This window comes from Aptenodytes patagonicus, chromosome 3 (assembly GCF_965638725.1).
Source record: "Aptenodytes patagonicus chromosome 3, bAptPat1.pri.cur, whole genome shotgun sequence".
Taxonomy (NCBI): Eukaryota; Metazoa; Chordata; class Aves; order Sphenisciformes; family Spheniscidae; genus Aptenodytes; species Aptenodytes patagonicus.
Genome location: NC_134951.1, coordinates 95585906 through 95605350, shown reverse-complemented (window position 1 = coordinate 95605350; position 19445 = coordinate 95585906). Strand labels below are relative to the sequence as shown.

The following is a 19445-nucleotide window of genomic DNA, read 5'->3' as shown; positions in this document are numbered from 1 at the left end:
CCCTCGCGGGGCACGCCGGGAGTTGTAGTTCTCGAGGGGGGGGGGCGCTTCGCCGCGACGGTGCGCGGCGCATGCGCTTTCCCCTCCGGCTCCTTCCCCCCACGACACATGCGCAGAGCCGCTGCGGTGCCGCGCGTGCGCCGCGTGCCGGCCGCCCCCTCCTCTCGCCCGTAGGTGGCCGGTGGCGAGGGCCCGCCGCCGCCGCCATGTCCGCCGAGCAGGTGAGCAGCCTCTGCGAGCAGCTGGTGAAGGCGGTGACGGTGATCATGGACCCGGCCTCCACGCAGCGCTACCGCCTGGAGGCGCTCAAGGTACCGGGCCGGGGAGGGGAGGCGCCGGGCTCCGGCCACGCGGCTGCCCCGTCCGCACGGCCCCGGGGCCCGCTCGGGCCCGGCGGGCGAGAGGGGGCGGCGGGCCGGCCCCGGGCAGCCCCCGAGGCGCTGGGAGTCGTCAGCAGGCGGGGGAAGGCGGCGAGGGCTGCGGCTGCGCGGCGCTGTGGGGGTCGGGCGGCCCCCCCCCCCCTCCCGGCGTGCTCCCTGAGGGGTTGGGGCTGCCCCCCCCACGTTACCGGCCGCCCCGTGCCCGCGCCTGTGTTTTAACTGCGTGTGCGTGTCCCCGGTCCTTTCCTAGTTCTGCGAGGAGTTCAAGGAGAAGTGTCCTATCTGCGTGCCCTGCGGGCTGAAGCTGGCGGAGAAGACGCAGACGGCCATCGTCCGGCACTTCGGCCTGCAGATCCTGGAGCATGTGGTCAAGTAAGGCAGCTCGTCCTGCCGCCTGCGCCGGGGAAGGGTGCCGGCCCACTGCCACGCAGCCACTGGCATGGGCTCTGCTCCCATTCCGGCACCTCCTGCTTCAGGGAGGCGCTTTCAGGACGCAGAGAATCTGTACTGCAGCAGAGGACAGTTGCTGTCCTGCTCTGTTTCTTTCCTCCTCTGTAAAAGAAGGAGAGGAGAAAATGGCTTTCAGGCAGGTTGGGAAGGGTAATTCACCGAGCTCTAGGACACATTGACATCGCAAGATGTAAATAAGCACACAAGTTTATCAGTAGGTCTCTGCAGCGTTCTGTGTCATTAGCCTCATGCTAACAAAGAGGCTTTGTATTAGTTCAGTTCTGAGATTCCTCTCTCTGCCGCCTCTACAGACCTGATGCTTTGTGCTTTTGCTGCTGCTTCTCATGTCTGTTGACCTCAGTGGTGCACGCCCATTTGCCAGCAGCCGTTTTAACTCAGCCTTTTCATTAAGGGATTGGGCACTGGCAGAGTCAGTGAGCTGTAGTGTCTCTCTCTAGTTTAGGTAAAGAAGGTGATGGTTCATTGAGAATCAAGTCAGAGATCTTTATAAATGTTTTGACTTGGTGTCCTTTTTGTTTCTCTCTTTTTCTTTTTTTTCTCTCTTTTTTTTAAACTCTTTCAAACAGGTTCCGCTGGAACAATATGCCTCGCCTAGAAAAAGTTTATCTAAAGAACAATGTCATGGGCCTCATATCCAGTGTAAGTACCTTCTACCCCAGACTGCTCTCTGAAACACGATTCTCTCACTTGGAGATAGAAAGGAAAAAAGACTCCAGTTAGTTAGCACAGAGGACCTGAATTCAATTCTGCATTTCATTACATTTTGCTGTGTATCCCTGGTTGTTCCAGTGCTCCGTCTTGTAGTCAGGTCAATAACCATGTCGCCTCACATGGCAGGAAGTTGTGAGGCTTGTATAACATATATAAGGTGCTTTTTCTTTTCTTAGGAGGAAATTCAGTAAATATGGATGTTCTAATCCTTTGCAAGAATACTAAAGTCATTATCTTAGTTGTGTTTTCTCTATCGCTGTGATTGCTGTCATGACCAAGTGACCTTCTTTTGAGGAAAATCCTTTTGATTCACTAGCTGTGGGTGCTTGGGAGGGTAGGAGTGTCATCCAAGGTAGCTGGGATGAAGAGCTGCCTGATGTTGTGTTTTGTTTTGTTTTTATTTTGTGTGGTTTAGAATACTTGCAACCACTGTGCTTCCCAGGTCAGAATTATAAATGTCTGATGTTTGCTGTTTTGTATAACTCTGCCCCTCTTCTATCACAGGGAACTCAAAGTATTCTGGAGGAGGAAAGTCACATTAAGGATGTTCTGTCTCGCATTGTGGTGGAGATGATCAAGCGCGAATGGCCTCAGCACTGGCCTGACATGCTAAAGGAGCTGGATACCCTCTCCAAGCAAGGGGTATGAAACACACCTGTCTGTTCTCTTCTACTTGCTCGTAGTATGGGTTTCAGTCTTCCATCATCCTGAGAAAAGCCTAACTCGCTCACGGTCAGGTGAGACAGGCTGACGATGGACTCAAAAATCCCCGTAAGATTAAGTTACTCTAGGAGATGTTTTTAGCAGAGAGAGGGCCATTGTCCTGTCTTGTTTTCCCAAGATGTGACTTGTATCTTCATGCATGCTTGCTTTCTCTCTGTCTCTGAGCTAGCCTCTAGAGATTTTAATGCTTGAACTGTGCTGATGGAGTGTATTTCATTTTGGGACATCAGGAAACTCAGACGGAACTGGTGATGTTCATCCTCCTACGTTTGGCAGAGGATGTGGTGACTTTTCAAACTCTGCCTACGCAGCGGCGACGAGATATCCAGCAAACCCTCACCCAGAACATGGAGAAGATCTTCAGCTTCCTACTAACTACCCTACAGCAGAATGTCAACAAGTACAGACGCATGGTAAGAGTCTCCTTTCCTTGGGTTCAGTCAGTGCTGGAGGCATTTAGGAATTGGGATACACCTCGCAAGGTGTTAGGGAAGCAAGTGCAGAAACTGTCTGAAATCCGTTGCTGTCACTGTGAGGTAGGGATCTGCTGTGATCTGGGAAGCTGGTGCTGATCAGAGAGACGGAACACACAAGGTTGACAGGGTTAGTATTGATAGTTTGGATTTGCTAGTGTAAATGGCTTGAGTGGATGCGTGCCTCATCCGTACTGTTGGAATGCTCTGCTGATACTAGGAGTGTACGGCTTAGCAAAACAAAGGTGTGGTTGTGGCAGAAATGGGTAGATTTGGGGTAGTTTATGTAACACACCGGTAAAGAGATGCTGTCCTGGGCTCGCATCTGCTCTCTTATGCTGCAGTGGTGTCTTTGTGGTGATGCACCAAAAAGCATGAGTTTTTGATGTCTCAGCATTGCATCTGGGCCCCTCTTGTCCTTTTCTCCGAGAGCTCAGGTCAGGAAGCCCTTTTTTGTCAAGTTGTGGTGAGGAATGCTCTTCCTTTTTGTGTAGAGACTTCTTTCCTGAATTCTTACCTAGAGTCAGAGATGTGCAGGTTGGTCAAGATGGATGGTGAAGGCAAGTCTCTACCCTAGTCTGTTCCTGTGAGAAGGAAGTGGATTTGAGAGTGAAGCACAATTGAGAAACCAATCTAGAAATAAGTTGCTTAGGTGTATCTCTTGGTTCTTTTTTTCTGTGAATTAAAATCCAGAGTTACACTAAATGTGAAACTGGGAGGCAATGAAAAACCCTCTCCTACCTGACTTCTGTACATTTCCCTGATGCACTGACAGGCTGAACAAACCCACCTGTAGAGCAGACAGTTCTCTGTGCAGTTCATGGTGGTGGGTGGGAGACCCTGGTGCATTTTGTAGTCTGGTTGAAATGCATTTCCAGGTAAGGTTTGAATTGCAATGCTTGAGGCTCTGAAGTGTGGCTGCTTCTGCTAACGGTGGAATCTTTCTGATTGGCAAGGTTGGAGCACCCCAGGAACAAGAAGCCCTCACCACTCCACAGGTTAGCAGATCTTTGGGATGTTTGTGCACAGGGTAAATTCTGAGGGTTGGGTGTTCAGTTACCTGTCTGCACACTGAGAGTGGGGGAGATGATGAACAGTTCCCCAAGACCATAATAATCTGCAGTGCTTATAAGTATGCAGTTCTGGTATGGTGGCTCGGTTGTTAAATGTTTGGGACACAGCCAGATTAACTTAAAATCACTGCACTGAATACATTGATGGACAGAGTTCCCAAACCAAAACCTTGGCAGCGGAAGGAAATGCTTGTGGTGTCTTTGCATCTGAAAAACAAATCAAACCTGAGGGACTGTCTTGAGGGACTCATTTGCATTAGTCAAAAAGATGGTGCAAGCAGTACATTGCTGCTGTTAAGTGTTTGGAACTGGGAGTCAGGCTGTAAGCTCTTGCCCCAGCTCTCTCTCCAGCTGCCTTTCTGACCTTGTACAAATCACCCTTTTCAGATATCAATCTCAGTACGTAAAAGTCACCAGCATCTTTTAGAGTCTGGCTTTTGGATGTAAGATGCTCTAAAAGGTCAAAAGTTTCTTCTCTGGAAGGTTCCAGGAAGCACTGAAATGCCTTTCCTTCTTGTCCCTTGTGTCTCCCTGGTGTCTGCTGACTGGAGTGTCATCTTTTCGATGAGAAGGAAATTGTGGCTTAACTTGCAATTCAAAGTCCGATTGTCTTACCTGCCAGGGGGCTGCGGAGGTGGTTAAGATGGCTGCAGCAATGTCCTGAGCAGGAGACTGTGTTGCAGCCTCTTTCACTAGGGAGCTGTTCTGTGAAACTGCTTCTGGCTGCGTTCTCGAGAATAAGCCTGTCCAGCAGCGGCTGGGTGGAAGTGTGTGCCGTAGGTGCTCACTTACCGTCTCCTATTTTCTTTTTCAGAAGACTGATCTGGCTCAGGAGCCAAAGGTGAGTGGAGCTATGTGGGAGTTAGTGCATTAGTCATTCTTAAGACCAAAAATGCCTAGAACTAGGCTTTTCCCAGGCTTTGGGAGTCTATTACCCACAGTTCTCATTTACAGATGGATTTGTTCACCCATAATAGAAATTCCTTGAGAAGAGAGAAGTGAGGGGTGGCAGCAGAAGGGTCCAAGTCTCTCACTCTCTCAGGGTGGTTCCTGGTACTGTTCTTCCAGAGAGTGGACGGCTTTAGATGGGAACCGGTGATTCTCTCTGGCTCTGACCTCTTGCCTCCTCTCTGTTCCCAGGCCCAGGCAAACTGCCGCGTGGGGATAGCAGCACTCAACACCTTGGCTGGCTACATTGACTGGGTGGCCCTGAGCCACATCACAGCAGACAACTGCAAGCTCTTGGAGATGTTGTGTCTGCTCCTAAATGAGCCTGAGCTCCAAATAGGAGCAGCAGAGTGTCTCCTGATTGCTGTCAGCAGGAAAGTGAGTTCTTCTTCTGCAGCTCCTCTGGCTCCCCTTTGTTTTCCTCCTATTTTCCTGTATAATTCTTCAGATGAAGCAATGATATCTTTGCCCTTTTATTTAAGAAACAAAATTCAAATTTGGCTGCTTATGTTAATGATATTTAGCGTGAATGTCATGCCAGCACAATACACACAGCAATTGTTGGGACCCTCTCCAACTTCTGTGGTCGCCTCTCCTTGCAGTTTTGAAGTTGGAGATCCCCACTGACTTTTTTTTTCCCCTCACTTTCTACAACTGTGAAGTGGGAAATATTGTCACCAGCTGTGTCATCTGGCAGCTCAGAGAAATGACGGCAGGATCTAAACAGGTGATTTGACCCATACGTTCACAAGCAGCTTAGTGTCAAGGCTGAGTGTTTATCAGCTGCCTTTAACTAACTAGCCAGTCTGCCGTGAAGAAGAGTTAATGTCTCAGGATCAGTTTTTCGGTTTAAAGTTTCTGTGGTGAGATTGCTTGGGGAAATTTCTTGGGATCAGGAATACCTTAGGTTTTTTGGCAAGTTTTTACTGAAATATTTGTGGACTGTAGGCCCCTCCCCAGATGGAAGGACAACTGGGGATCTCCTAATTTCACTTGCAAATGGGAATAAATAGTTATGTTCTAACTGAGGCATTTGGCGTGTTTTACACGTAGGGTAAGCTGGAGGATCGGAAGCCTCTGATGGTCTTGTTTGGAGACGTTGCCATGCACTACATTCTCTCTGCTGCCCAGTGAGTACCATCCTGCTGCTGTAATTTCACACAAAACTGCATACGAATGGCTTTGTAGATGTGATTTGCAAAAGATATTGCTGCTTAACTGCAGGAAGCTGGGACTGGGTTAGGAGAGAACAAAACCACCATTTCTTTTGCAAAACCCGAAAAACTGCAAGTTTCTTCAAATCCCATAATTGAAGGACAAAGCGGTGTAAATATAGCTTCCCCAGCTTTCTCTTTTAGCCTGAAACTGATCAGGAGGGACTCTTTCAAAGAGGCAATTTCAGAGGTTTTAGATGCCAATAAAACAGTGCTTCTTGATAATAGCAAAGAAAATCCCACTGCAATAAAATCAAATTGCTCTAGTCCTCTTTTTATCTACAAGATAGATAGCAGTGTGCCTGTTACCTACAGCTTGAGTAACTGTGATCCTGTTTTTCCCCCTCCACTCATTCCCAGGACAGCAGATGGAGAAGGCCTGGTGGAGAAGCACTATGTTTTCTTGAAGAGACTTTGCCAAGTTTTGTGCGCATTGGGCAGCCAGCTATGTGCGTTGCTAGTAAGTCTCTACTAATACCAGCAGCAACCCTGGCAAGGCTAGTTTTTAGGGCTGGGGATGAAGCAACTCTGAGGTAAGGTAGGACCAGGGTTCTCTCTGCACGTTTGGTAGCCGTAGGTTTCTCTCCATGCATTTGGTAGAGGCAGAAATGGTTCTGCTTGCAAGTGGGATAACTGTATCCTGCCAAGCCATAGGAATGTAGAATGGAGGGACCCTGACTGCTTCCAGGCCTCTGCTGTCATCAAGAATCATCTCCTATAACCTCTGTAAAATGCTGAAGCTTTATTGAAAATTAGTCAAGTTTCTTGCCGTCTACTGCTACAGAAAAACTACTCCAGGAAATTATTCCTGTGTTGGAAGCCTTTTAATTTTCCCTATTAAAAATAACTCAGAGAGTATACCTGTTTGTTCTTCTACCAAGATTCTCTCGAGCTGAAGGAAGAAACAGGTTTGGTTCCTGCTGTTCATCTTTCCGATGCTTTGTGTCAATGTTGAGATGAAGATGCACACTGATACTTTGCATGCCATGCTGGCTGCTGAATTCCTGCTCCCTCCGTTCAGCACAGTGCTTCTACAGTAAAGAAGGCAGGCTTGTTGAGAGATGCTGTTCATGGGGAGACTGAGGCAGCCAGCCTGTGCAAGTGATAAAGCAGAGTAAATTCTCACAGGGAGGGAAAGAAAAAAAACAACCTTTGAGAATTTATCCCTAAAAAGAATGGACAGCAAACAAAGGGTGCGTTACTACTTTCAGTGACTTCACTGGCTGTTAGGCAGTGGGAGCTGCTGTTAGGCAGTGGGAGCTGTTAGTCCATAATGAAGTAATGAGATGGGGATTTGAGTCCTGTCATCCAGATTCACTTGAGAGAGGCAGCACTGAGCTGTACAGCTCCAGAACAGGAATCTTGAGGGCACCAGGGCATATTATGGTTAGTGAGAAGCAGCAAAACCTTGAATTTATGGCTCCAGGTAAAACTTATTTTCCTGACAGACTTCCCAGAAAGTTATTGATAAGAGATGTCCATACGTTAAATGCAGGAAACATTTGGAGGAATGGGAGTGAAATCATCTGGGTGTATTTACTTGTGAAATTCTGCAGTCTGCAGCTGAGAATTGCTCCATCTCGGTACTGCTGGGTGGGCTTGACCCAAAAGGAGTAAAATTGTGATTCATGGCAGCAGCACCAGTGGTTGTGAATTTCATTTTAACGGAACTCCAGTATCTTGAGAAGTCATCCTTTTCTCTTGAATGAGGGTGGTGACCCCAGGCTGGTCAGCAGAACTTGCTACTCCTCAGGCTGTACTGCTTTCAGAAAAAAATCACAGTTGTTCAGTGTTTTTCTCTCTGCTCCTTTACAGTCTGTGGCCTTGGATGTAGTGCTCCTACTTTACCCAGAGACATACCGCTTGTGAGGCCAGCGTGGCATATAGTTAGTATTTTGTCTGAAATTGTTTGTCTTCCTCACAGGGCTCAGATTCTGACGTGGAAACACCAACCAACTTTGGAAAATACCTTGACTCGTTTTTAGCCTTCACAACCCATCCCAGCCAGGTGTGTAAAGGACTGAAAGTCTCTCGTGTATATCTATGTAAGAATGTGTGAATGCATAATTGAACTAACCTGCATATTAGAACTTCAGCTGCCAAATATTGCTTCCTAGGCTCTCCATTTCAGCTGAAGACCTGGAAGGCAGAGTGGTTTCTCCTCCATTACCACTCCATTAGGAACAGTGCCTGACACAGAGGTGCTGAGTAGAAAGTGCAGAATTTGCAGTCAGCCCTGTTATTTACTTAGAGATTTTTGGCATTCTGGAAGTTGGGGTTGAGCCTGCAAGGTACCTTGGACTGAACCGAATAGTCAGTGTAATTTGCTATTGCCATCTGATAGCAACACTTAATGTTAGCAGTGGAGATTCCAGCACTGAGATCCTTCTCTGTTTCCCTCTTTTCCCACTTCTCCCCCCAGTTTCTGCGCTCTTCCACCCAGATCACATGGGGAGCCCTCTTTCGGCATGAAGTTCTGTCTCGTGACCCCTTGTTGCTGGCTATGATTCCGAAGTATCTCCGTGCATCTATGACCAACCTAGTGAAGGTATGTGGGAACTGTGGCCAGATAGGTGTGAGAAGGTGCCTAGGTGAACATGGCCTGTGGATCATGAGGGAGAAGCTAAATTTTTATTGTCTGCCACAGACTTGATCTTCAGGTCGCTGAGCAAACAGCTCTATCTCAACATTTTGCTGTCTGCTCCTTGCCTTCAGTCTTCATCTCCTTGAAGCTGGTGTTAGCTGTGATGGGTGACTTCTCTTCATTCCTGACCTTGTCCACTCTGTCTCCAGGTGGGCTTTCCCTCTAAAACAGACAGCGCCAGTTGTGAATACTCCCGCTTTGATTTTGACAGTGATGAGGACTTCAATGCCTTCTTCAACTGTAAGTTGCCATCACCCTGTGTGGAATCTGTTGTCTGTGTTTTTCCTCTTACTTTCAGTTGCTGGCTGAGCTTGGAGCCTACCATGTTGGCTTGGCAGCTTCCATTCGTGTCTTGACTCTTTCAGCATGGATCTTGGAGTAAAATTAATTTAGGATTTTCCTGTGGCAGCTCAGGCATTTCATTTTACTTACTCTTTGATATTATTTTTCTTGCTGGCCAGGTATGTGGCCTAGTAGCGTTTGCTACCTAGTGTCAAAGAAAACGTGCCTCTCGGTCACCTAGAGGAGGAAATGAAACAGCCTGGAGTCCTGCTCAGGTTAGGAGAGGAAGGCAGCTTACCAAAGACTTCAAATGTCATTCCAGAAAGAAAATCTGTCTTCGCCCTGCTGAGAAGCTTCTGGTTCAGTACCAATAGCTAGAGTTGAGCAATTAAAACAGACAAACCTAATCATGATCTTAAACCAGCAAATGGGGAACCCTGGGTATTAGGAATTTTATTTTTTTTCTTTCTTTTTGTATTTTACTTCCCAAAATGGAGGTTGGTTCTCACTGGCTGGTATAGTTTGGTACTCACTTGGTGGCTGGGAGGATATACTTAATAAATTACTTAAATTCCTGCTTTTTACATTTATGTTTGAAGATTTTAACTTGCATTTTTTTTACTGCTTATTAGATAGTTTATTTTTTACTTAGTGTAATAAATCTATTTGGGTGGAAATCAAAAAGTAGCTAAATGCATAAAGCCAGAATTTGAAATAGTTTTAGGGAGTTAAATGATACTGAAGGTATTACATATATAAGAAAATAAAACTGATTTGAAACACAAAATAAAATTACTTGATAAAACAACTTTTTTAAACAATGCAAGTTGCATCTGTAGTCAGCAGAGCTGATTCTGTTGTGTGGTCATGTACTGGAATATTTTGGAACAAAGGAAATTCCTGTTCTGTACTTTGCTTTTCATATCTTTGAAATTGAAAACAAGACTTCTTTGGGTTTTTTGAGTTCTCGTTAGCTTGTCAGCCTAGAATCTGAACTGGGTTAAGTTGAATAATCTAGAAAAAGTGTGTTTAGCTGAAGGAAGTGATAGTTATCTAATGCTGTTTTTCTATCTTGGTATCTCAAGGTGCTTTGTAAGCAGTAAACATGTATAGTTTGAAGAATTTTTTTAATGAAAAATAGAGGGTTAATTGTAAATCTGGGTTTAGCATAGATTTTCGTAACTTGTATTGCATTTTAATTGCGCTTCTTTTTATGTTAATCCATCATTTTTTAGTCCATTTAAATCACTTCGCAAAATTGCCCATCCTGTTACATCTCGTTTACTGACTGTATATCTGAGCTTACTACACAGCTATTGCCAGAGCAACAGTCCGTAATGTTCCCAGGTCTGCAAAGCTGCAGGTGAGCTTTGGGGAAGGGAGCATTTGTAGCACCAGCTTGTTGCATGGTGTCTGATTTTTCACTGCAGCCTTCCGAGCCCAGCAAGGAGAGGTGATGAGGATGGCTTGTCGTCTGGACCCTCGAACCGGCTTCCAAATGGCCGGTGAATGGCTGAAGTACCAGCTCACAGCTCCTGTTGATACTGGACCCATGAACTGTAAGTTACCTGAAAAAAAATAGGGATATGGGATTTGTTTTTTAATTCAAGCCAAGAAGAAACTGCTTTGCCTGGGTTTTTTTAATTTTTCTTTTTTTTAAGGGGGAGCCAAGACTCAGCACTAGGCTTTCAGGCTTTTAAGGTCTTTGCAAGTTAAAAGCAAAATCAGATCAAACCCACCCCACCACAAATTTAATCCTTTGCAGTCTACCTATGGAATAGCTAATGTAAAGCCCCTAGCTCCTCCTTTCCCTCCCCCAAATATCTCTGCAAAACAGATGCAGCTGTCCCTCTGATACAATTTTACAATTATTTGGGACTTGTTATCTCTGTAACATATTACTTTGTCCAGGGAAGTTCTGCCTGTCTGGCAAATCCCTCTGTCAGTCACCTTGCTTTCCTCCTGTGAAGGAAGGCCACTTGGTGCTCTGCAAGGTCATACTGAGGACAGTCTTGCCTGCAGGGCTGAGTCTGGACATGTGGTCTCCCTCCTTTCCTTTTCCCTTCTGTGATGTTGTTGGTGTTGCTCCCTATAGTATCTCAAAGGTCAGGCTTATGTCTCAGGAGCCTTCACTTGAATGAGGCAAATCACATGGGGTTACCTTAATTGCTCCTGGTGCATCCCTGCCAGGCATCTGCAGGGAGAGCTGTGTGACCAAAATACTTGTGAGTGCTAAGATGTTGCAGCACAGGAGCTTATCAGCCTGGTGGTGTGCATACGGAGAGGAGCTTGGTAAGAGCTCCAGTGTTCTCTTCCTTTCAGCTAAGACAGGCGAAGGTCTCTGCTCCATCTTCTCTCCATCCTTTGTGCAGTGGGATGCCATGACCTTCTTCTCAGAGAGCGTCATCAGCCAGATGTTTCGAACCCTGGATAAAGACGTATGTGTACCAGATGCTCTTGCCTGCTGTCTGGGCTTGTTCTGGGTTGACACGAGTGGTTTTTTTCAGCTGTGTTGTCCTTGAAAAGTTTGTAGTAACTGGTTACTTCCATGCAAAAACCCAGATTGTTTGGTGAGTGATTCTCATGAGGAGTAGTGACCCTTCCTTAGATGGGACCAAACTCATACTGGCTTACTCTCAGGCATGTCTTGGTTCTGGACGCTATTCCATGAGAAGTCACAGGAGAGCGCTCGGGTGGCATACTTTGACATAGTACCTTGCTAGAGGAGAAGAGGACTGCTTAAGTGGAAATTTCCTAAGTTTATTCTTAAATAAGTTTAATCATCCCCTGATTAGATTTTTTTTTTTATGTTAACTTTTAACTAAATGAGAGAAACTCGGGGCATAGAAGGTCAGAAGCAATTTCCCTCTGCTTTTTGTTCAATAGCAGGAAAATCAGAAGGAAAGCATTTTTTTTCTCAGTCTGATGTAGACTGACTTGATTTTTTTTTTTATTAGATTAAGCTGCTCATGCACCTTAGTTCATCATTCTAATCACAGGAAAATAATTATATGTGTTGATATAGTTGGTTGGATATATGGAATCTATTGGACAGAGTCAAAAAGAGAATTGGGAGCCAAACTGAGAGAGAGGAAAATTGCCTTTTCCAGAGGTGCAAGCAATAGAATGGGACCTTGAGATTGACATCTCAAGACTGCCCTACCAACAATGGCAATGCTGCTGTTCTTTTTCCCTCAGCAAGTGCACATAGCACGCAGTTAAACTGAGGTTTTTACTGCTTTTCCTTCTGCTTTGAAAACAGCTGTGTTCAGCTGAGAGGCCTGATAAGATAGCAGCAGCTCTGTGGCCTAGTTTTAGGAGTTGTAGGATGTGTGCTACAGGCTGAAGTACTAAGTGTTGCCTCTTTTTTTCCCTTCTCCTTTCCCTTTTCTGCCTCTGTAGGAAATCCCAGTGAATGATGGCATAGATCTGCTGCAGCTTGTCCTTAATTTTGAAACAAAGGATCCTCTCATCCTGTCCTGCGTGCTCACCAATGTCTCTGCTCTCTTCCCATTTGTCACTTACCGACCAGAATACCTACCGCAAGTACTTTCCAAGGTAGGTACTTGCAGACGGTGCTAAAATCAAGTAGGCTTTTTGTGGTGCAGGGCCCTTGTACTAAACTGCAGGAGTTAATCGTCTTGGCATTACTGTCAGGGAAGGATTATCCTTCATGTTAAAGATGGGAAAAACTGAGATTGAGTCTTGTTCAAGAAGAAACAATGTCAAATAACACAAATTTTGCAGTTCCTAGCCTTAAATCTTAATGTTAAGTGCATGCTCTGGCCAGTAAACACCATGTTTTATTTCAAGGCCTCACTGTGCTGATGATTCATCTGTCAACTTAGTCAAGGGTTCTTCACTGACTTTAATGAAATTGCACCAAAGTCTTATGATCTATTCCTTGAGCTCAAAACACACGAGTGCTAGATATTAACAAATGACATGAGGTTTTGGATTTTTCCTCTCTTTTCTCACAGCTGTTCACTTCGGTTACCTTTGAAGTTATAGAAGAAAGTAAGGTATGTCTGAATTATTGTCTATTAATAAGCTATAACAGTTGGATCAAATCATACTCTGTTTGAGCACATGCTGAGTCTGAAGACTCCACTGTAGTAGGCTTCTCAAGTATAGTCCTGCTCCTGGAAAGGGCTGGGAAGTCTAGATATAACTGATCTGTTCTTAGTTGACATAGCATAATAAGCTTTGGCTCACAAACTTAGAAGGCCACAGGTGTGGTCTAAGGCCAGTGCACTTAGTCCCAAAGTCTATGTTGGCCTTTGTGAGAGCGAAATCCCTTCATTAGCTGTGGGTACTCTTCAGTGGTTGGTATACGTGGCTGTGAAGGAGGCTGTAAAGCTGCCAGCTACCTAGGGGATTCTTGGAGTCTTGAAATAGTGAGTAAGATCCATGGCATCCTCTCCCCTTGAGCACAGCTTGTTCGAACATGGGCTTCTTGGGTTGGCTACTGCTCCAGAGGAAGTTTGGTTGTTGTGTGATTGTTTGGGGTGGGGGGTGTGGAAATGCTTTTTTGATCTGTACTCAACAGTGCAGAAAACTGTATGTAATGCATTTGTCTTTTGAAAATACCCTGCATTTGTCTGAACTTTTGTTTTGTTGCATTGAAGTTTGTTATGTCTGTCCAGGCTCCTAGAACTCGAGCAGTGAAGAATGTGAGAAGGCATGCGTGCTCCTCAATCATAAAGATGTGTCGGGATTACCCTCAGCTTGTCCTGGTATGTAAATTCAACTGTATCATGAAGAGTCTTGTCTCAATTTCAGCTGGATTTTGTGGAATCTTCAGCTTCCTTGGCTACAGCCTCTGTTTTTCTTCCAAGAAACATTCCTGCTGTGCAGATGGCAAAGTGTTTTATTCCCTGCACCTCCCTTCTTCCCCCCTCCGCCCCCGAAAAATTTTCTGCCTGAAGAGTTGAATTGTAAAGTGATGAGTTAAACGAAAAGGCGATGAGTTAAATGCAAGAGGGATGAGGAGGAGGATACAAGCAGCACTAGACCCGTTTTATGGGAATGTTTGCTGAATTTCCATTTTATCACTTGTGGTAGTCTCAATTGATTCCTTAGCTAGCAATGACTAATCTCCAGACTTTCTTCCGTTAGTTAACAGAATGTAGGAGCAAGAGGAGAGTATTTGTTTTCTGGATTAGCTTGAGGAGACTAGAAGAATCAGATACGTTTAAAATCCATGAGCCGGTGTTTTGTTTGGTCTTGCTGAACTAAACAGCCTGCATGCAACATGCATAGCTCTGAACTCCTTTCTTTAGCGGTGTTTGTGCAGAGTGGCTCTAGGTTTATGAGAGCACCGTAGGACATTGCTAGTTTAAACAAAGACATTTTTTGAGGTTGCTAATTAAGGTAATTTAGGAGTTCCAGTCTGCATTCTGCAATAGCTGCTAAGAACTAGCAGGTTTGTCTTTGTCCCACTCTACTGGTCCTTGAACTACAGCTTTCTCTTTCCCATGGCCAGTCAAACGGCCTCACTGGAAGAGCCGAGGGCCCAGAGCTGCCCCAAAATATGTTCCAGATGACTTTGCTGTAGGGGATGATTGCTAATGCTTATACAAAGTTACAGGAAGGCATGGTTGCAACTAGGGTGGGTAGGGAAGAAACTCAACCGTTCCTGTGGAGATAGTGATAACCGTATGAATCGTTATTAACCTAGCTGTGAGCAAAGAGATGGAAGAGTCCTAAGTCTGGCACTTGAGAGCCAAGGGAGTGAGGTACTTTCTGTGAGCAAATAAAAGCACCAGAACTATTTTGAGGTGTGACACTGCTGTAAGGGATATGACTGCCTAGAAGAGAGATTTCCTCTGCTTATTTCAGTCATTCTGGAGACTAAAGTAAACTGGATGCAGGATGATGATAGAGGGCAGGGAAGAAAAGAGGTTCTTTTAGACTGAACATTCAGAGAAACTTAAGACTGAGGAGGAGATGGTTATGTAGATAAAAGGTAACTCCAGCTGTTCTGCGTAGTACAGTACACCCCGCCTCTGCCTCCCCCAGTGGCCCTCCTGCACACCAAATGCATGACGCTCTTCCACTTGGATGTGTTTTCTAGCCAAACTTTGAGATGTTGTACAACCACGTGAAGCAGCTGCTCTCCAATGAGCTACTTCTGACGCAGATGGAGAAGTGTGCTCTTATGGAGGCCCTCGTCCTCATCAGCAACCAGTTCAAGGACTATGAACGGCAGAAAGCTTTCCTGGAGGAGCTCATGGCTCCTGTTGCTGGCTTATGGCTCTCCCCAGAGATGCAGAGGTATGGGTCATTTTTCTGAGCTTTGAGCTGGAGGTGTTGAAGAGGTAATGTCGTGCCCAATAAAGGAATGCCGCAAACCAAATGAGGCTGGTGGGGTGCCTTGTGACCTCCTGTGCTGTGGGCAGTCATTGTGGTAATAGCTCTCCTGCAGTTCAGAAACTGCCAACTGAGTCTAAATGCTGTTTGTTGAAAATTGCTAGGTAAGAGTTGTTTACGGTGATAGAGGAACACTTCCCAGCATGCTCAAAGCATTTGCAGAAAATGAGAAATAAAAGATGTCTTTGCTCATCTCCAGGAGAAGCTAGGAAGCTGAGCTCTCCTTACTAAAGCTGAGGGGTCCTGCAGCCCTAGGCAGCTGGGCATGCACAAGAGTTTTCCCAGCAGGGCTATCTTCATAAGAGATTCAAAGGTTTTAGGTCCCCATGGCCCAAGAGAACTGGAGACATTTGGAGAGTGCACACGTCTCTGGTGCTTTTTATCATGTTCCCACGTACAGTGTGGAGCACTAGCTAGTCTCTCTAACCTGCTCTGTATTTGTTAAGATGTTTATTGCCAGTGCGAAGCGAAGCTCAAATTCCCTGGTACAAACAATAATCCCCATTGCTGTCTTTTGCTGCCGCCAGAGTCCTCTCAGATCCTGAAGCCTTTATCTCCTATGTGGGTGCAGACAACAAAATTGCCGATCCAGTCTTGGAAGATCCTAGTGGCCTGAACCGCTCCAGAGTGAGTATCATACCAGGAGAGGTGTAATCCTTAGCGAGATGGGACTTGCCTCCTTCCATCCCCCATTTCTGTTGTGGTTACACACAAGATCTCTCCTGATCATCTACTTCTTTAGGGTGCGGATCAGTAGGTTTTTCAGATTGCAGAATAACAGGCTGGCTTTTGCCTCTTTAAGCTACAGTAATAAGCGTGTAGGCCATGCAAAACCAGATTATTAGCAGAGTGAAGCACACTATTCCCTACTCTTTGTGCAGCAGAGTTTGGTTTTGGAGAAGCACTGGTTTACGTGATTTTTGGAAATATGGTGCAGTGAATTGTGCTTTTTGAGCGAGGCAGTATGGAAAGCGTCATGCTGAGACTGCATCATGGAATATAATTAAAATTCATCCGAGGAGATTTGTGTTGTTCGAGTTGTTAGTGAAATGTCTTCATTCTTGGACAGCCTGCAAATGGAGTTGCTATCTTTAGGTCTGTAGAAAACACTGAAATGCAGTCCACAGAGCTGTGCTTGTGATTTGGGGCTAATGCAGTTTGACCACTGTGTCATCACAGATTTCTACATCTGTCCCAGCACATGAAGGAGATGAGGAACTGATGGTATAGACCCTTCCTTTTAGAGGGCAACCTACCTGGTTGCTTGCATACTCATGAGACCGTATGCATTGCTGCTTTGTCTAATAGCAAGTTCCTAGGCTGTCCTGCCACAGCGAAGGGTCACTGAAGATGACAGAATGTAGCATGATAGTTTGCTGCATTTTCTTGGCAGCAAACCCACCAGAGTTTGTTCCTATCACCAGATTAGGCTCACTGTAGAGCGTTCCCTTTGAGATGGGATGGTGATGGGTTTCTCTGAAAACCTATTTATTCACGTTGTGCTCTGGCTAAGAAACACTCTCTCCGCATCTCTTGCTGCAGATAAGCTTTTGCGTATACACCATTTTGGGAGTTGTGAAACGAGCTCGTTGGCCTGCTGCTACTGAAGAGGCGAAAGCTGGAGGATTCTTGGTGGGATACATGCCCAGTGGAAGTCCAGTCTACCGTAATCCCTGCACTGAGCAGGTCCTGAAGCTTCTTGACAATTTACTTGCTCTTATAAGGTGGGTCAAGTTGACTTGGAATCATTTATGTTGACTTAAGAATCTCTGAAAGCCAAACTGTGATAAATACATGAAATGCTCAGAGCATGTTCTCCCAGTGAAGCCAGCGGGAACATAGGCTGGTGCAGGTGCCCAAGTACTGTTCCTGACTGTTCACAGTGGGGAATGGCACTGGGGAAACTGGAGCCTTCTGAATGTTCATTGGCCTGGCCTACAAGAGTCCATCAAAGCCAATGGGAGCTTGGGCTGGGGTTGCCTCCCCCACCTCCACTGCTGTATATCTGCCACCCGGTTAATCGTTTCTCGACTAACATCTCTGCTCTGCCCTCAGCCCCTACAAGGCCACCTCTCCAGTCACCACCAGGGCAGTCCCAGCTCTCATCACATCCTGTTTGTGTTGTTCTCTCTTCAGTGTTAAATTAAGCTGGTTTTGCTGAACATGAACACCAGCCTCCTGAAGCACTGTCTGCTATTGAAATCAGTGGATGCATACTCTCAGGCTGTTGCTATCTTGCAGTGCCTCTCTGCACGTCACTGGTGTTGTATACATCTGGGGCAGCCAGAGGAGGGAGCAAGAGAAGACAAAAGGGGAATCCTGAATAACACAGTTCCCAGAATTATAAAGGAGGAATCTGTCTCAGGGTAACTGCCGACACTGGGATTTTGCCAGGCTTATGGGGCAATTTTGTGAGATAACGCTACATGTTATGTACTTGAAAACTTGAGGCTCTGTCCTTGGCAGGAGCCTGTTGGGAAAGGGCATTGTCAGATCCACTTAGATTTTTCAGCTCCCAGGGCTGTGAGGAAAGGGGCCCTATTACTCGAGCTCTGTCTAATCAGGTATGTTTGGTAGTCACTGAGCTCAGGACTGTGCTGCTTCTAGTGAGAAGCAACATGCTGGACTGGTAGGACAAGCACATGCTGTCTTGGCCCACCGTAGCGGTGCTTCTCATCGTAAAGCTCTGTGTAGCACAGCAGGTGGTACTTTGGCCAGTGAGCAGAGTTGAACTGTCTTGTTATGGCTGTGGAGCTGTGCTTGAAGTGGTTTTGCCTTTTTTCCTGGAAGGCTGAAGATCCTATCAATGAGCTTTTGGGAGAGGTTGGGTAGAGTAGAGTTGCCTAAGTAGAGGTAGCCTCGTGCCATTTCTTCCAGAGCCTGGAACATGCTCTGTATTGTGGGAGACCAACTAAACCAGTGCCCAAGGTCTGAACAGGCTGCAATGGACAGACTTCTTGCTTGTGCAATTGCTGTTCTTGCCAGAACTTATGCATTATTAAAAACACTTGGGATCTCTGTTACAACAAGCTTAGGAAACTATTGTCAAACTCTATGATAAACTACCTGTAAAGAAGCAGAAATTCTGTGTCTGTTTGTTTACCACCTCCAGGAAAACACGAGAGCTATGTTGTGTTGCCAGTGCTTCCCCATCTACATGAAGAAGGAGGCTCCCTGGCTGTTTTTTGAGATAATGCATCTGTGTTGTTTGAGCGTCTCCCCTGCAGACCAAAATCTTTTCTGAGCACATGATAGTAACATACATGGAGTGGCCTGTGCTTCACTCAGAGGTATCCAGCCTTTTCTTAAGGCTGGATGCTCCAACAAGAACCAATGAATGATGTATTAAGAGCAGTAGATATTCCACTTCATACCTTTCCTGGCTGCTGCTGGATGTAGAGGCCTCTTTGTGTGACAACTGCAAGCTCATAGTTGTTCAGTGCAAACGTTGATGATGCTTACATCTTTCTGGAGAAGATGGAGCTTGTGCTATGGAGCTTCTGGTGTGTTTTATGCCGTCTTTGAGTGCTTTTTCCATGTACTGCTTCCTCAGGCCCTCTTTAATATGGATTACACAAGAGAATGTGGAATCTGTAGCAGCCTGTCAGCAGGTAGGAAATACAGGGATATGAGGAAGGCTGGCTGTCAGGAAAGCTGCCTGTGTTGAGGATGTCTTCAGGAACATAGTTGCATTACTCCTTGGGGATGGATGCTTCTCTTAGCTCTGTGCTATTAGGCAGCTTTCTGTGGGGATAAGCAAGGTCAAGTGTTGCTCATATGCTTATGCAGAAAGTAGATGTGGAAGTCCTCACAGATTGTGTTGGTTACTGTGTGAGCAGATCTGCAAATAGCAGCAGCACAGATCTTACTAAGCAGCTGAATTGAACACCAAGTCAGACACCAGTATGCAAATAAAGGGTATTTTGCAGGCTGAGCAGTTGGGTCTGCTGCTCTCTGGATGTTGTGTGGCATTCTTCTGCTGTGTTTGCAGACAGAAGCAGTAAAAGTGCTAAGCCATTGGGTCTTTGCCAGGGTAAGTAGCTTGAAGGTAGGTCGTGGATGAGACCAAAGAGTCGAGAGGAATGAGAGGGAGTCCAGGTAACAAGGAAAAAATAAGGTAGTTTTGAGTGGCATAGACAGTGTGGTGTTTCCCT

At 45.9% G+C, this 19445-nt stretch overlaps 1 protein-coding gene across 4 annotated transcripts in view; it reads left to right on the top strand.

Annotated features, from left to right (window-relative positions):
- Window positions 1-172: 172 nt before the first annotated feature.
- Window positions 173-19445, top strand: part of XPO5 (exportin 5) — a 30625-nt gene continuing 11352 nt past the window's right edge. The window contains exons 1-21 of one of the 4 annotated variants that reach the window (XM_076334319.1): window positions 173-311; window positions 631-752; window positions 1418-1490; window positions 2067-2204; window positions 2516-2698; window positions 3715-3756; window positions 4646-4672; window positions 4972-5157; window positions 5833-5909; window positions 6354-6453; window positions 7918-8001; window positions 8416-8541; window positions 8787-8877; window positions 10350-10478; window positions 11242-11357; window positions 12322-12477; window positions 12900-12941; window positions 13566-13655; window positions 14996-15195; window positions 15819-15918; window positions 16834-17015. In XM_076334319.1, the coding sequence (XP_076190434.1) occupies window positions 207-311; window positions 631-752; window positions 1418-1490; window positions 2067-2204; window positions 2516-2698; window positions 3715-3756; window positions 4646-4672; window positions 4972-5157; window positions 5833-5909; window positions 6354-6453; window positions 7918-8001; window positions 8416-8541; window positions 8787-8877; window positions 10350-10478; window positions 11242-11357; window positions 12322-12477; window positions 12900-12941; window positions 13566-13655; window positions 14996-15195; window positions 15819-15918; window positions 16834-17015 (2369 nt within the window). In that variant the 5' untranslated portion in view covers window positions 173-206. Of the gene's footprint in view, window positions 312-630; window positions 753-1417; window positions 1491-2066; window positions 2205-2515; window positions 2699-3714; window positions 3757-4645; window positions 4673-4971; window positions 5158-5832; window positions 5910-6353; window positions 6454-7917; window positions 8002-8415; window positions 8542-8786; window positions 8878-10349; window positions 10479-11241; window positions 11358-12321; window positions 12478-12899; window positions 12942-13547; window positions 13656-14995; window positions 15196-15818; window positions 15919-16833; window positions 17016-19445 lie in introns of all 4 variants that reach the window. The other 3 variants (XM_076334318.1, XM_076334321.1, XM_076334320.1) reach the window with 3 other exon arrangements.